The sequence below is a fragment of the Lupinus angustifolius genome, chromosome LG18 (genome assembly GCF_001865875.1).
Source record: "Lupinus angustifolius cultivar Tanjil chromosome LG18, LupAngTanjil_v1.0, whole genome shotgun sequence".
Lineage (NCBI taxonomy): Eukaryota > Viridiplantae > Streptophyta > Magnoliopsida > Fabales > Fabaceae > Lupinus > Lupinus angustifolius.
Window position 1 is genome coordinate 11431381 of NC_032026.1, and position 19369 is coordinate 11450749.

At 29.3% G+C, this 19369-nt stretch overlaps 1 protein-coding gene across 1 annotated transcript; it reads right to left on the reverse strand.

Moving 5' to 3' along the window:
* LOC109332402 (zinc finger protein 6-like) lies at positions 8405–9429 on the reverse strand. Its single transcript, XM_019567375.1, has one exon. It carries the CDS (start codon positions 9313–9315, stop codon positions 8548–8550), a length of 768 nt encoding a protein of 255 aa, XP_019422920.1. The 5' UTR covers positions 9316–9429; the 3' UTR covers positions 8405–8547.

Genomic DNA, 19369 nt, shown 5'->3' on the forward strand with positions numbered 1-19369 from the left:
ATAATCTACTTCCTTTAACAATTTCCCATGGTCAATATCACGTACATTTTGAAGATGTTATACTTTGGATAAGTGTTCAAGTTGGTCTTTGAATACCTCTTCTAAAGTATTGTTGATGTTTTGTAATTTATTAGCAATTTCACATGTTCAATTCCTGCACATTTTGAATGCACAAACATCTTGAAGTTGAACAAACAGCTAAACCATTTCCACCAAGTTAAGTTCCTGGATACTTTGGATTTGACACTGTATTTTCTAACAATCACTTATGGTCTAAGAGCCAAACAATAATCTAAGTTTGATGTGCCAAATCCATATACTGTGGAACAAAACTGCAATAGTAGGATAGAAGGACAAAGATGATCAACAAATAGTACCAATCATTATATCCATCATAAAGGTACTTTTATTTTTAATACTAGATGTTATGGACTATATAATCCCAAAGTGAAACAGCTATAATATAGTGCAACGTGATAAACTTAGCTTTCTGAACTATTGAAATAGTAGATATCACATTTTCTTGAGGAAACTATTCTTTTGTGCTTGGGTTTTTGTTTTCCATAATAATTTTAACTATATAATATCCTTAGGATTCAAGTGATTCATATTTGATGTTTGGAGATTAATGTATGTGATTGAAGGTGTTTTAAATTTGATTGTATTTTACTAGGATGACTTTTTGGTGGAGTTTTTAATATGAGAAGTCACTTTTCTTATGTGTGCTGATTGCATCTTCAACAAATCACTAAAATTGTGTCGGAATTTGTTTGCAATTTAGATTTTGGAGGGAAAGAAAGTTTGAGAGTTATAAAATATACTTATAACATGAATGAAATTTTCATTTCCTTCATCGCTAAAACTCAACTCGTAAAGAACGCTTGCTAATATACGACTGACATGTAGAATTAAAATGCTTATCTAGTTATGTTTAATAATTAATAAGAAAAAATAATATACCTTTCTCAAAAGTGATTGGGTTGAGGCTTTAGACAAATTTGATCCGTGGTTAAGAATTCCAATTTTGGAGTCTAAACATTTGGAAGAGCTTTATCAAATTGTGACTTCATTTGAGGAGTCTTGGTCTATATCTATGAAGATACATGGTCGAAGGCAAAAAAAGAAACAAAGAAATTTAAAAAGTAAATACCTTAAAGGGCTTAAACTTATGATAAGTTTGCAAATTATTTTTTGAAAATTATTGATAAAATTAATTACAACTTTTTGAAACAATATTAGACTCTTTTGGCATTACATTTATGAATTTCTAGCATTTAACCTATAATTTCTTTCTTTTATTTATGAGAAGTTTGCATCTTGGAATCTTACTATAATTTCATTACCATAAATTATTAATATCTTAAAATGATTTTTGTATATGTATGATATTAAAAATAATTTTAGTTATTTATAAGATTCTTTTGAGGTTTTGTTTTGATCATATTTACAACATCTTTTTCAAAATTCTACGAACAATAATAGATGAATTTGTTACCAAAATATTTCATTTATTCAAACAGTTTCAATGAAAAAATAAAATAGTTTAATTCTAGATGTCAGTTTTGGTAAAAGTGATATAAAAGTTAACAAATTTAATAATGGTTTTATTTTTCTTGATCCATATGAAATTATCCAAAATGGTCATAAAAAGGACTAGAGGTAATATTATTTATGAGAATAGATATATATTGATACCATGAAAGATTTTATTATATATTGATCCACACTTTATATTTAATTATAATTAACTTTTAAATATGAACAATACAAATTAATGATAAATGATATCATTAATGTATATAAATCTTTACAATCATAGTGTATAAATGTTACATTAATTCTTTATACCTATAAGTTTACATTTTTATATGATATTTTAATTTCTTATTCAATTTTTGTGTTTCAATTACTTAAAGGAGATTAGATTTAAACCCTTAATTACTAGTTTTAAACCACAACTTTACATACATTACCTTCTTTCGTCCATGTAAGCAAGGTTACATGTTTTTTTTGTTGGAAAAATTGAGTCCAACTCCTCTCCAGTACTGGAGAGTCCAGTACTGGATTTTAAGGAGAAACAATAAATATAATTTATTTTATTAAAAAATGAGTTAAAATTAGAACTGTTAGATTTTTATTTTTGCCACGTGTCATGATCTTAACATGGTAATGGACTCTCCAGTAATGGAGAGGATCCAAATTCGGAAAAAGTACACTAACTTCGGTTAAATGCACATAGATAGATTACAAATGAGATGGAATTTAAAACTAAAAATGCAGGATTAAATATAAACTCCCTTATTTAATCTTACAGGAATCGCTAATGCGATAACCCAGCCCAAAGAACCACTGCATATTTATTTGGTTTGGGTTTTATACTTTTAGAACTCTGTTATGGCCCATTACCACCTGTGTTCGATCCTATCAAAGCCCAACACCGGACATAATATCAAATTCGAGGATGTTTAAAATTTTGGTACCCTAGTATACAAATTCAAGTACGATCATACAGAGAAAACATTAATTCAGGCTTTACAATCATACATAAATATAGTTTATGATTAAAAATTAGTTATTGAGATATAATTAATTATTTTAATCTTAATTGTTTAAGTTAGATCTGATTGTCGATATTGACTATTTTTATTTCTCACGATAATAATTGCTTTTACCTAAATCATTTTCTATATATAGGATATAACTTTTTTTATAAAGACAGTGTATAAATATTACACTCATACATAACGAAGACGAAAAAGATAGAGTTGCAAAAAGAAAAGAACAATATCTAAGATCTGAATCATATCTATTAAATGAATATAACTCACTTTTTTTATCTTAAAGTTAATTTCGTTCCTTGTAATATAGATTGACCACACAATAGCAAGTCATAATATTCTCCACAAATTAATACATTTAGAACAATTAAAAGAATCATGGAGATTAAAAAATTATGATAATCGAATAAACCTGCATTTATTTGTAACTAAGAAAAAATCATTTCCACATAGCTGAAGCATGTGATGTGCTTATCTTTGGAGGAAACTCAAGTTTTGGTGTGAAATGAAGTATGGTTTCTAAGCTAATTTGGCCCAGTCAGTTTTGCAAATATGGTCACCCCAGAGTTGCCAATTTGACTAATGCATTAGATTCCAAGGCATTCAGTGGATATTTTACCAATAATTGAATATAATTTTTGATAAAAGCTGATTTGCATTACATAGCTAAATAGTCTATAATCTGATACATTATAAGTTAGGTAATAGGCTTTTGATAGATTCTACTCCGGGTGCAAGCACATGGATTAAACTGCCTAAGTTAAGGCAAAGTGTTTTTGGATAAAAGTCATAAAACCACAGCGTGATAAAGCATTTTTCTAATGACTCGTTGTAAGTTCATTTTGGAACCCAATTACAAAAGTTCAGGTGTGTTAAAATGGTAGGAGATATGCTTGAATCTTTTTGATGAAACAAGAAAGATGAGAAAAGAGAATGAGAAAGAAAGCTTAAAGAATTGATATTTCTCATTACTGAAAATGAGTGAATTGAATTACTAACTAGTTAATCGATTAATTAAACTCTTAATCGATTGACGAAAATAATATTACAACTAACAAACCGAAATCAACTAACAACTTTAACATCCCCTCAAGTCAGAATGTGTCAAGCATTCCAAGCTTGAAATAATTGTGCTGAACATCACACATACTCTAATACCTCTTTTTGCTGGTGAGCGAATATTCGTCTCTCAGTCTTGAAATCTGAACGTGAAGCAATACTGACGCTTAACCACCATTTGGCAGAAGCAATTTCATCCAACGCTTAATCATCTTTTTGAAAGAAGCAAACCAATCATAACAGATGAAAAAAAGAAATGAGATGTACCTTAATCTTGATCACTATATGTTGTGTTGTAGCGGAAGACACATGGAGAAATTTAAATAGAGAAAATGACACCGAGAAATTAACGTGGTTCAGCAATTTATCTACGTACATGGTTGAAGAGCAACAATGATATTATCACAAATCACTATGATAAAAGAGAATTACAAGTTCACTCAAGTGTTTCACTCACTTCCCAAAATCCAAGTACACCCAATATCACTCTCTCTCAAGTATATCTTAAACACTAAAATATTCCTTACAATATTAGAACAAGAGAAGAAGAGAGAATATGCACTAAGGTTAAAATATTGGTGTGTCTTACAATGGCTTGAAACATTCCTATTTATAGCAAAATCCTTGAGGATTGTATGGCCAAAAACAAAGATGCTTCACCACAACCTCTTCTTCTCATTGGCTACAAAAAAGGTTTCACTATAGCTACTCATTTTACTTGGCCACATCATTCTCTTTTTTCTTTTAAGTCAATATTTAATATGTTGCTTCAATGAGAAAAAATTACACACTAATGTTGTGTGTTTAATGAGAGAGGGGTAAAGAAACTAGAGTAATAAAGAAAAGAAATAATTGGGAGTAGTTGATGAAGAATAAGAAGAAAAAGATGTGAAGTAACCAAAAATCTCAAGAACTCTGAAAGATCTCAAAGAGAAACTTACATATTGCTTGATAATATTCATATACCAACATTACCTGTTTGATAAACATAATTGAATGAAACTTTTCTCAACCTTCTTTGCTTCTAAGTGTTGTTACTTGTTACAGAATTGATAGCAAGAAGATGGTAGAAACTTTTGAGAAGAAGATATGAACTAATCTTTTATCACTTTGCAAGAAGTGAGATGAACATGCCTCTTTGATTAATAAACAACACAAATGTCCATACAAAGTTGTTGGCACGAATTTTCTTGGGAATCTTGAAATGGAAGAACACTTGATATAGAAACGACACAATCATAGAAGCATAACTTGATATGAATTTTCTTGGGAATCTTTGACTAGTGACTCTAGATGATCAGAGAAAATGGTGATGAGACTGTTGTAACTTGGTAGACACTCTCCATTCTTACTCTTTGTAGTAAGGTGAGATGGAAGTTTTTCATAGAAGCATAAACGCGAAAGCTTACAAAAGATTAATTATGCTCTGATATCATGTTAAAATGGTAGGAGACATGCTTGAATCTTTTTGATGAAACAAGAAAGATGAGAAAAGATAATGAGAAAAGAAAGCTTAAAGAATTGATATTTCTCATTATTGAAAATGAATGAATTGAATTACAAGAAATAAGGGAACCACCCTTTATATACTAACTAGTTAATCGATTAATTAAACTCTTAATTGATTAACGAAAACAATATTACAACTGAGAAATCAAAATCAACTAAATGTTTTTTTAGAAGTTGTGAGATGGTATAATCATTTATATTAAAAAAGAAATGGGTTGAACTTTCAACAGAGCAATTCAATTATTAATGACTTTAATGCTGGATTGGAGAGTTTGAAGTGCCATACAATGAAATGAAACATGAGAAAGGAAAAGGAAAATGAGGTAAAGGGAATGGAAGTGAAGGAACTAAAGATGCGTCATGTCATATTCTCATTATTTGAAATGGAATATCTTATTGGTGCTATACCTTAATTTGAGGGGGAGAATTTTGGTTTTTTTGCATGACTTATTTTGGGTATTTTAATTCCATTTATTTCAAGCAATGTAACTTTATTTATCTTATCCTCTTCCATTTTATACCCATATATTTCACATTTATCCCATGATCTGAACCTCGATCTTTAAAACAAATAGCAACATTTTGAATAAAGATACGTTATATATATATATGGACTTTATATTAATAAAAATACATTATTTGGATACTTTGAATTATATAAGTAGACTCATGAAACTAATGACTTAAGGTTTTGAGTCAATATGTTGTGTCAAACCTACTTATATGATTATTTTCCTGGGACATGGTGGATTGAAGGAGAAAATTATTGGATTTACTCAAGTGTGAAGTCTCATATTAAATGTGATGGGAGAAATAAAAGACTTTATAAGTAGAAAATGCTCATTAAACTAATGCGTTAAAGTTTTGGGTCAAAACGTGATGTCTCACTCATAACTCTTTACTCTTCTCATACCCAAGTAATAATAGAATTCTCGAATGATAAAAGGCTATCAGGATCCAACAATTTTGATTAAATTAACCCACATAAACTTTTACTTAAAACCATGATTGCCACAACCAAGCACTCACATTAAGTTAACAATATGCCGCAGCCAATGAAGTTAAATATCTGTGGGGAGGAATTGAAAGAAGGAAGGAAAAATAATGAGTAATCTTAGTCAGGTTCCAATTCTTCAACGTCCTCTACATATTAGTTTTGACAAATATAGTGGGATAACTAGGGCACGCAAAGATCCCACTTTCAAAGCTACCCTTATATAAAATACTTAGTAGTACTTTGTAAAAGTCATTATCTTCTAAAAACAAATACTTATCCAATACATTGAACGTGATCAAGCCAATTGCAATGAAGAAAAATGACACCCCCCATTAAGAACAAAATTGCATGGTCCCAACATGCTATATGTGGAGGCTAATTTAATTGTTAGACATGTAGAAACTTAATCTTGCCTCTAATTGGATTATGATGACTATGAATTAAAAAAGAGGTTCACCTTACTTTGGCTTTTATAATTTTCCCATCGTTTTCATCTTCATTTTATGGGCGAATTTACAAGGAAGATTCACTATAGTATAGAGAGTTCAATGCATATAGTAAGGTCCAAATTCACACCTAATATTTTGTTAATTTGACGAGGTAAAGGTGTGCAGAAAAGCTACATTTTCTTAGTTACTTCCAACACAATCTACAAGCTATGAATATTATGAAGAGATATTTATAAATTACTCATCAACGATATTTTCAGAGTAGAATGACAATACAACTTAAACCTAATTCTTGTAAGATATGTTCTGAATCTTTATCAACTAAACTAACATTTTATTAACTATTGTTGGTTTTATTAGTTTAATTTTTTTAATTAAATCGTGATTGAATTATATATCGGAATTGGTTTACAACTATTTTGGTTTGTGAGTACATAGAAACTAAATAATTTTCTTACAGCATCATGTAATCTTCCCAAGGACTACAAATTTATTTATAAAGTGTAATATATATGCACCGATTGTATAAAGATTTATACATAATTAGTGTATCATTCATCACTCATTTGTATTATTTTTATTTTAAGAATTAATAATAATACAATGATCGTATAAAAGTCTCTTACACTGTCAATATATATATATATATATATATATATCTTATTTATACATGTTGCATTCATGTTCTTGCATCTAGCTACAGTTGAATATGCTAATTTCTCTCTTGTTAGATGTTATATTAAGCTTATATGATTCAAACCAATAATATTGGGTAAAATTCGTTTTTTAATAAGGGTTGGAGTACCATTTTAATTATATTTCTTTGAGAAAAAATGAATATATATACATAATATAATTTGTTCATAGTATATCCTTCAACCATCTAATAACTAATATCATCGATCTTTTTTTATAGAATCCATTTGAAATTTTATTTTTGGTATTTTGTATGATATTTTCAAAATTTCGATTACATTATTTGAAAAGAGAATGTGTTTCTGAATTTGGTAAAAATATATCTAACTGTTGACAAATGTAATAATATTAACTATATTAGTTAACTTTATTAATTCATCACAAAGTATTCAAAACTATAAATGGATCGGAGAAATAACTATTTCGAAGTTTTGGGTACACTAATCAGAGGTGAAAGCAATGCCAGTCTAACATAATTATACCAATGTCATTGAATTCGTTGCACAAAATTTATTATTAGTCTTGCTACCCGGTTTACTTTTTTTAAGTGTTGATCACTGAAGGCGAAGAAAGACAACAACGAAAGTAAAAGAAAAATGTCCTACTTTTCAACAACAAAAAATGTCCTAAGAGATGCATAATACAATGTTAAGGCATAAAGTATTTACCATACTTTGGGATGCTTTTATTTATCTTCCATTTTCACACCTAGTAGACCATACTTTCAAATAACTACGGCGCTTTCGCATGCAAATTAAAATTTTGTTTACTTTATAAAATGCAACAAATGGTATGATATTTTCATATTAATTGTACTTTACAATTTACATGCCCTACCTGTCTAAGCATTGTTGCCTACCATACAGTGGGAAAAGAACTAGATGATAGAAAAATCATAATAAAACAAAATCCAATACATGTCACAATGAGTCACCTCCACTTCAAAATATTCTTCAATCTTCACCATCTACATATATTAACGCACAAAACAATTTTTGTCCTATACCTTAGTCAAATAAAAAATATATGTAAAAGATTGTCAAAATTAATAAGTTGAAAAGCCAATTACGAGTAACTAGCTTCATAATTAAAATGCTTGAACGCATACATGGAGAAGGATTATCAAAGTTAATGAGTAAATAAGTGCAACATGTACAAAGTGAAATCAGTTGTTTGAGAAATAATAATAATAATAAACAAAATAATGTAAAAAAATGTCCAAGACATGAAAACTGAAATGGCTAGAAGCACTGAGGTTGAACCTAAATACATAGTAACTTCACGGTGGTGCTAAACTAAGGTGCAAGTCCAATCCAAACCCATCATCGAAACTGGGCCCCACTTCCCCTTTAGAAAGCCCATCAATTCTGCTAAAGTGGGCCCTACCTTGTACTTGCGAGCCCATCGTTGAAAATGTGGAAGAGGAATCCTCTACTCCTCCACCGTACCGTAATACCCCTGTACCTGTGGATCTAGCACCCGTTACAATGCTATAGTTACCACCGTTACAGTTACTATTACTGCTTACACCGTTGTTACTGTTTGGGAACACGCAACCGTGTGAAACTGACACATGGAAAGGAGGAGGAGCTGCACGTGGTTGCATATATACCCATGACGGTGTACCCGCAGGCACCATCATGGAACCCGGCGGAGCGAGGAGATGAGGCGGTGGAGCAAAGGCGGAGATGATCGGGTTGCGAGCGAATGAAACAGCAGCGTTTCGAGTGGCTTGTAATTGAGCGCGTTTGAGTTGTTGGCGCTCTTTCTTGTGCGCGTTTTGGTGTCCTCCCAGTGCTTGAGAGTTTGCGAATTCTCGGCAGCAGTACTGGCACTCGTATTTGCGGTCGCCGGAGGAGGTGGATATGCCGGCGGTGTCACCTTCTATGCCGCCGGTGGAGTCGGGGGAGGTGGGTTTGGGGGTTGAGTCTGATGTTTCATCCAGTTGGTCGTTGGTGTGTTGGTGGACGTTGAAGCCGAAGAGCTTTAAGCGCGTGGTGGAAGAAGGGTTGGTTGTGTTTGTATGGTGATGGAGTTGGTCCTCCATGGGAGTGTGGGTTTGTTGTTGATGATGAAGAAAGGGGTAGTGGAAGTATGAGACAAGGAGATGAGTCTGTGGGGAAATGGTGGGGAGCTGTTGTTATCAAGGTGGTCTTGCATGTATCTTTGGGCTCTATTTATACATTGGATTTCACACAATAAATAATAATTATGGGGTTTTCAAAGGAAATGAATGATGTGTTCCCTGTATTATTATATATATCGTTATGAATAAAAAAAATTAAATACAAAAACTAATATTTTGATTGGTTTAGCACATAGAATGAGCTCTCATTGGAGATATGAAATCTCTGTTTGTTTTCTAGATGAGACATGATAAAAAAAAAAATATTCTCTTTCATATATTTTTTTGGAAGATAATATATCATTCTAATAATTCTCCTACCCACAAAAGATTAACATATGTAATTACATGGTAATACTTTATTTATTAATGTTTGGTTTAAAAATAACATGTGTACTCTTTTTACAAGGAATATAATTTGTAGGAGAATTTAGTAGAAGATATAACTTCTCATTTTTATAAACAATGTTATCCCTTTTACGAGAAAAGAACTAATCTTTTTTAGAATACATGATTATTCCACTAAAAAAATTACCTTTATAACAGTCAAAATTTTGACTTTTAACCTATTACAATATTTGAGATATAGTGAAGTTTTTCATCACTAGACTAATGTAGTATATCATTGATATATATTATGATATCTAAGATTTGATAAAATTTAAGAAATCACTAAGTTATATAAAAATTGGTTCATTTTGACTAACATAATCTCATTTAATATATATTAGAAACTAAATTAAATAAGAAATGGAGAAATTGAGGGTAACTTAAAAATAGGAATAATAAATAAGCGCATAATCAGAAAATAAAGTATAAATGTGTATTGAATTTTCAAAATATCAAAAAAGTAAAAATGGAAGAAAAAAATTAAAGCATCAAACAACATGAAATAAAGAAAATATTTTATAAAAAATGATAAAAATTTATTGGGGAAACTCAATATCAAAGTATAAAACAATTATTTTCTTATGGTTAGCTGTCTTTCTTAAGTATCTTAATATCTATGCATTACCCGCATTAAAGTTTTTTTCATTATGAGCTTCTATCATCCACATATGAACTAAAGAAATTATTTGACCAATGAATAGTTTAGGATTAAAGAAATGAACAATGAACAGTTCAGTATTAAATAAATGAACAATGAACAGTTCAGGATTAAAGAAATTCGAAGCACTTCAATAAACAACAAAAGAAGAAAAAGAAATTCAAAGCACTAAGTTTTATTATTCAAAAAATGAGGGAAAATTGGAATCAGAACAATAGATCTCTTATAAGGATTGTTATTATTATTATTATTGTTTGTTGTTATTATTGTAATGAGATGAAGACGAGGATGAAGAATGTGATGCATGTGATGGGAGCATGGGAAGGATTGAAACTTAAAAGTCCTATATAAAATGATTTGATTTGGATCAGAGCCATATCTCATTATTCTTTTTTCCCTGCTTCTCATGGTTCTTCCTAAATTACGTACAAGCCACTACACATAAATTATGATTTTGTATTATGCAAGTTGATAATTTAAAAGGCAACTATTAAAGTCTCAACCAATATAATTAACTTAGTTTGTTGGACTATATGTATAGTAGCAGCATCAAATTAAGCCATTAAATCAGCGGAGTAGCTAATTAAACTATCCAAAATTTAATAGCTTATTGGACCCATCCATTACTTTATTATGATTATGCCTTTTTGAATGTGCAACCAACAACTAGAAAGTGATCCTCTCTTAATGCAATTAGGTTAGAAAAGTGAACATGGATATTTTTGTGGGTCTTGCTTGATCTACCCTTTCGATGGCTTTGAACTTAGCATAATTAAGATGGCCATAATTAGTAGCTTGCCAATATTATTTGAAACATTTTGCTAACGCAAGGATCTAACTCAACTCAAACCTCCACAAAAATTGTTTATTTCCCTTCATTTATTATATGTGAATGTACATAGACCTGTCTATAATGCACAAGCACCTTTTTAATTTTCTGTTACATAATGTTTCATTCCAAATTTTCAATTTGGCTACCAAAGTTAGTAATCTCCAATTTTCGAATGAGAACTCAACTTGGCTATCAATATCAATTTTTCATGCGTACAGGTTAGTTTATGTAAAAGTGATCCTCAAAGATTTAAAATGAAGCTCAAATTGGTTCTTTTTAGACAATTTAATCCAAAATCAAATAATTTTTTTTATTACTATCAAAAATATTTTTCACCTTATGATAAAGAACTAATCCATTTCGGGGTTCATGATTAACCCTCCTAACGAATGTCATTCATAGGAATCAAACATTGACTTTTTGGTCATCCTAGAGATCTAACAAAACCTTATACCATTAGACTAACATCTTATTGGTTAAAAATAAGTAATGTGATCTCAATTTGAAATTTTTATGAATAATTTAGAATTTTCAGTTCTCTAAGAGTCAAGCTACTTTGATACACATAGCCATTTTGATGAAAAACCAAAATGGGTATTCATTCTTTTATTTTTTCCATAAAAGATTAAGCCTTTATTTAGTTGTGGGGAAATGGAAAAGAAAGAAGTTGAGGGGAGAGAAGTTGCAAAGAAAGTAGGATTTTCTCTTATTTGGTTTAGAACAAAAAATAATAATAGAGAGAGTAAAAATAGGTAGGACCCACATAAAATTCTTTCTCCCCATATATAGAAAAAATTTAACACATGAAATAACAATTATGGTCTTATACACTCTCATTTATTAATATTTTCCTTTCTTTTTGTTTAATTGTGTTTTTGTCTTTTCATCAAATATAACATTTTTCTTTCCTCTTACTTTATACTCAACCAAACAAGGGAGATAGAGAAGAAATATGAAAATCTACTCTCTTTCTTATCTCTTTATTATCTCTTTTCCTCTCTTTATAATCTTTATCATATCTTTCTCTTTTCTCGCTTTCTCCTCTCAACCAAATAAAGCCTAAATCTACTTAATTTGTTGATGGAATCGAAAGCCTATGAAACAGGATGCCCATGTCTCTGTTCTCCCCACCTTGGTTGTTGCAGACTACAACTCTCCAACTACTTCTGTAGTGTAGCTCATACAAAGAATTCTGAGAATAATGACAATTACATACCTATATGCCCAACTATGTCACTAGTTTATTTAGTAAATTAATATCTTTTACATTTTTAGTTTTCTTAACCTATCTCTTTCATTGGGTATATGTTGTATTGAACTTGCAAAAACAAATTTGTCTTAAAGTGATTTACATTTTGCTAGGAAACATAGTCTCAAAAAATATATCACTTGATAAACACTACTTGATATGATTGAAAAATATATTTAAATTAAAAGTTTAATAATTAAGTAATTTTCTGATTAATACAAGTGATGACATATGAACTGAGATAGTTTTTGGGATATCAACAAATGCGACCTCTTTTTAAAAATGATTTTGATGAAATATATATTATTTGTATACCTTTAATTTTAATAAAATTATTGTTAATAATGTAATAGTTGAAAGTACATAACTGAGTTTTATTATATGAAAATTTAAACCTTTATCTATTCTTCAACTAAGATTTAGATGCCAAATAAAGTTACAAATAATTTACAACTAACTACATCAAACATACTTAAAAAATGGAACACAATTTCAACCTTCCAAACTTTCTAAACACATTCTCAACCACACCTTAAATCAATTTTGTCTTGCCTTATTCTTAGAAGTCAATACTATTGAGCGCATAGATCAATTTGTATGAGATGAACTAGTTTAATTTAATCAAATATCTGAAGTATAATTTTTTTATAATACAACTATGTTTACCAAAATGGTTTTGTTACCCATATACTATGTTCAGCTCGAATCAGGATTAATTAGGAAACACCCTTGCTACCTTGCATATCTGGTTTCTACAAACCTGATGGTTTAATACAAAAATAAAAATGGAAGCCGAGTGAGGGTAGGGCACAAGTTTATGAACACAGATTAAGAAGTCAATAAAAATATTTTGACTAGAATATTCTTCTTAATTTTTCATATATTTTTACAATTAATTTCTGATCATAAGTTGTTCAAAAATTTGGGAGAGAAATTTTTAACAAAATAATTACTAACATAATATAAAGTAGTACATTAAGAAATGGAGACAGTATTCCATCACAATTTCACATCTTGTAAAATTTTAAGGAAAAAATTGGAAAATAAATTAATAACGATTATTGAACTAGGTTAGAAAATGCTCAAATAAGTTAGGTTAGATTTGAAAAAAAGTACATATAACTTTTCTTAAGTTTATAAAATATTATGAAGACTAAATATCAAAAGTTTTGGAAATAAGAATTATTTATTCCTCATTGTAAAAAACACTCTTAGTAAGAAATGTAATGGTTATATCATTTTACATGTAATTTATTATGTTTTTTCCTCTAATATATCATCTGTGGTCGTGGGCATTAATTTTTGTCCATTTGTTACATGAATCAAGAAAATATTAAAAAAGCAAATATAGAAAGTAACAACTAACATACTTGTTGGGAAGTATCTATCTCTTTTTTGTAAGTATAATTTAAATATCCGTTGAGATATTTTTGTTATTGTCAATTAATTTTATGGTGAAACTTTTAAAAAGATATTATATAACAATAGTTCATTTTTCTCTATGTGTCAAATAAAATTTAGTGAAAGGAAATTGGTGAAAAATAAGTCAGTCATCAATTACCTTATTTTTTATAATCACAATTTAAATATTACTCATCCTATTATCAATTAATCTGAAGATGAAATTTAAGAGAATGTTGAATTTATAAACAAACTATACATGAACATGAACGAAAAAATTCCTATGGAGGTTGTAGCATCCAAGATCTCAAACTATGAGATGATAAAGAGTGACTGTCAAAATTTATATAATATACTTATTATTTTTTATTGGTCAGAAAAGTAAATCAAGAATTAAATATAGTTTAATTTTATATTTTCTGACTAATATAAATAAAAAAATATATAGAATGATACATATCTTGAGACAGAAGATATATTGATACTTGGGCACACAGACAAACCTAACACCGCCAGTCCTACTAATAACTACTTCATGGCCCACGTGTTCACATCATATTCACCCCTACACATCTCTTTTAACTAGATATGCATGTTTCACATTACTCCAACCTTGTTAATTCCCTAACACATGTCACCGTTTTCTATTATGCCAATTTTGAACTAATAAAGTCAACATAAAAAGATGTTCAGGAGGACTATGAGGAGCTTAGTTTAAAGAGAAAACCATACTATATATGAAAGGACATTTTAGTGTTATGACATTGAGTATATAAAATTGAATATAATAACGTTCAGGTGTGTGTTTCTTACACAACCTTATGTTTTGGGTCCCTACCATTACGTGTTTATGATGATGAATACTTTTGTTTAGTGTTTGCGTGATTGACGTTGAAATCTATATTTGTATACTTCTTTCTTTCTTTGAGAGATTCTGCGAATCTTGCTAACTACAAGAGAGAGAGATTAAGAGCAAGTGCTTTTTTGGGTTAGCAATCTCCCACTTAAAAAGCATAATGCTACTCATAATATATATTGTAATCATAATGGCTATGTAATATTTTATCTTAGAAAAATGGAAAATGGCCCACTTCAATGCTAAAGTCTTCATCACAACTCCTAATCTGACCCCACCTTGTCCTCACTTTCTCATGAGTGTGATCTATTCAAAGCACTTCTAATTAGTCAAATTGTCCTATGTATAAGAAAAATATATCTTTGTAAATCCCCATGTTGCGGATCATCTTTTGTAGGGAAAAGTTTGTATTCCTTTTCCACCGTTAGATCCGATATTAATCATCATTGCATAATCTCCAAGTGGTTATTCTAAATTCAACTAATTAATTAGCTATATGCTTGTAGAGTTGTAGGATATATACCATGACATGGGTATAAATGAAAGGTAACGCCATTAAATCATCACATTTAATTATTAATAAATAAAAAAACTTGTATGAAGACATATTGTTATTTTAGGAAATATGTGTATTTATACCACCATTTATGTTTTCTTGTGACACACTACATTTTTAGGCTTTGAACTATTTTATTTTAAAAGTTATCTGATATCATGCTAATTAATTATATATAAGTTTTAATAATTTGGACTAAAGTTTTAATGGTTATAACTTGAAACTCAGTGACTAAAATCCTGATATGACAAAATATCAAAATTGTTAGCATGATGATGATGTATGTTCTAATTAATATCAATGCAAGAATATGTATGATCCACATGGTCTCCATTAATAATTTTAGATAGATAAAAAATGGGTTTAATGTAGTGATAAACCTAACGACCCTTTCGCTTTATCATGTGTGGATCCAATGATTTTGCTCTTTGGGTCTTTCTAGTAGTCCCATTATGGAGCTCAAGGAGTCAAGTCGAACACTCACTCATATAATAAAGCATGTACACTGAATTGACAAATCTCATATAAATGAGTGTAGTCATAAAGAGTAAAGGGAGTTTAGGTAGAGATATATATGTAGCTGTTGCTTGTTGGGACCAGTGCTGGCCAAAACAATGGTACCAATTTTTGGCTTCATCATGTGTTTACTATTCTTATATAAATAGCTTCTTAAAAAGGTATCCTATGTAAAGTAGTAGAGAAATAGTGACTTCAAGATTTGTGTTACCCATTTCAATAATTACTTTTCCAATTTCTTGAACTCAACAACTTGTTGATTACTTGTTATTAAAGTTTAAATTTATATAATGTATTATTCGTTACATTAAAAGATTAAAAAATATGATTTCCAACTGAAACTCTCTATCTTTTAATTCCTGTTATATGCTTAAGGTATTTTTAGTATTAATCAAAAAATTATTACTACGTACAAGTAGTTCAGTCTTCTTTAGTTTTTGTGGTAAGGATGATTGACAATGCAGATTAATTTCCAAGTCTTATTCTTGCCATGTGGTGCAATAACATTGGGGTAGATATTGACTGTCCCAAAAACAATGTATCACTCCATGTGTCACTACTTCTGATTAATCAAAAAAATGATTAGTTATTAAAATTTTAATTTAAATATTTTTTTAATCAATCATAATGGTAGAAGAAGTAACACACATTATACACAACAGATGTGCTCTCCTAACATTGGCACTACAAAACTCCCATTTGTAACTGATTCATACATCACCTAATATGATGGAATTGAGATCATATCTTATCATTCATGTTTGGTTTTGGTATAGTGATTAATTATAAAATATCATTTAATTAAATATTAAATAAAATATTCATAAAAATAAAAACTAATATTGTTATATTATTTTGTCAAATTTTATCGATTAAAGACTTAGATACATAATTTTTTTTTCTGACAAAGTATATGTGTTCAATATGATGACCTTATCTTCCATTGGATCCAGCGCAATTAAATTGCCATGTCGAGTAGGTAGGGTAGAGTTAGGAGTTTAGGGTTTTGAGTCACCCACAAACATGATAAGGTAGTTGAGAGATATGCCGTGTTAATAATTCTAAAGGATTCTTTAAAAAAAATATAAATTGAGGAAGTTAATTTTGAAAATTGATGTTTAACACTTCTCAAAATATTAAACATGTCATTTTTTAGTATAACACTACCTTTTTAGCTTCCTATGAGAAATTTTGTTGTTGTATATGCTTCTAGAATATACTTTAAGTGTTATGTTAATCAATAATCTAAGGATATTAGTTCAAAAAATGTAATGTGGGAAATTTTGTCTTAGAGATCTTCAACCAAATCCCATACTAAATATATCATTTTCAGAGTAAAATTATAATTTTATTTCCCTAACTAGGACAGAGTTTAATATATATGATAGAGTAAGTATAGCATTGTGAGTGTATCTATCATTCATTTAGAAATTAAATTTATTATAATTTTATAAAAAACAGCAATTGCTCAAAAAGTTGAACCCTTCTTCCTGTCTTCAGTAAAGTATACACAAAAACGGTTAGGACATATGCATTTTATTTTTGGGTATATATAGCATGTATTGGTTGAAAACAGTTTGTCATAACCTGAGATTCTAAAGTGAAAAAGGGTATATATAAAAAGAAAAGAATGTCTTTATGAGAGAAGAAGGAAGATGGAAAATAGAGAAGCTAAGTGGGTTTGGAACTAGGAACAGTTTGAAAATGGTTAGACATGAACTCAAGGTTTTCTCCACTGATGAAGGGTAATAACACATGGGAAGGTACATCTCATTGGTTCCACACTGTTTGAACAAGCACATGTAGGTCCCATCCACATTGGGACCACATGCCCAGATTTTGTAGTACTTGCCCCCACATCTACACTTAACTCCTAAATTGGCTTCTATATATAAATAAATAGAGATTTATTGTCTAGATCATATCTCTTGTATTTAATCGTATTAATAATAATGAATCAAATAAATAATAATAATTTTTTTTAATTGATATGATATATTTGTATTATTGCGAGCTTATGAGATAAGATATGAGACAACAACTCTTCATTACTAAATATTTCAGCATAGTAGAGATTTGTCCAATCATGCTTTACAAGTCTTATTAATACAGATACAACTGTCTTATTGAATAGTAAAGATGTTTCTTTATTTCCTCCTTTTTTGGGTATTTTTGAACTTGCCGTAATGGTTTCCACTATCAATTTGAGAAAAATCACTTTTGGAGGGCATTAATCATGCTTTCTTTTGTTGTTGATTGAAGTGATGCCGATATTATCGTCTAAGATTTCCCAAATCGTGATTATGGCCCACCAAGTTGAGCTTATCAAGGAGAATTAACCAATGACATAGTAAATCACAATATTTAATTAGTTATTATTAAGAGACGTGATCCTATCATATTAGAATCCCCATTAAAATTCTAAAATCATATTTTATTTCTTTTCTTAACCATTACTTTGGAAGTATCCAAAAAGGATAAAAAGGTTACCCCCAATGTGACTTAATTTTCAAGTTGGAAATCCTTTTCTATGAATATGTTCAGAGTATTTAATTTTAAGCACTGTCCCACATAATGTGGGTATGACTCAATTCGCCCATCCATGTACTCCAAGTGACATTACCTACACCATTTTAAAATTGTAATTCCATTCAATATAAAAACCAAATTGGTGGATATATTGTAAGTGGAGTTAGCTTTAAGTCATGTGAATTGTGAAGTATCTATCTCCTTTCTCTAATATTATTATATAAGTATGTAATTAACTAAGCAATTAATATCTCAATTTTTATTTATTCATCTCATTGCAAAAAAAAAAAAAAGAAAACACGTCTGAAATATAAGAATAGTATTGATTTATGTTCTATTTATTGAATTTTCCCCCAAAATGTATCATTTTCTATCTATGATCATTAATTTTTTCTTACTACTTATATGAGTTAGTAAGATATTAAATAAGAGTGAACAATTAATGGAAATTCTAAAAAGAAGAAATAAATAAGGACAAAAAAGTTAAATGAATAGATAAATATGAAGAAGTAATAATTTAAGGTTGGAGTTATCCCTGGATCTTAAGCCAGAATGTCCACATTTATGATAAAGAAAAGAAGCAATTATAAAATCCCCAGTGCCTTTAATAAGTTTAAAAAATACATGTTTAGAAGCTCCCGTGAATTGAGTTAAAGAGTGGGGGTAGGGGACTTTGGTCAATATATAAGACAAAAACAACTGCGTGGTTTGTTAATAAAGTGAGGGACATTTATACGGCTATGCAACTGCAACATGACACTTATATAACATATAATAAAACACATCCATGCTTGGGGAACATTTGCACATGACATGACAAAATCTAATACCTGTATTCAATAAATATATATATAATAAAAAAACAAGTATTCTATATCAATAAATATATAAATATATGTTGTTCCAAATCCTACTTCATACAAATGAAAATAAAACAAAAAGATAAATATCTAATTTTTTAATTAATATGTTATGTTTTCATTGATGTA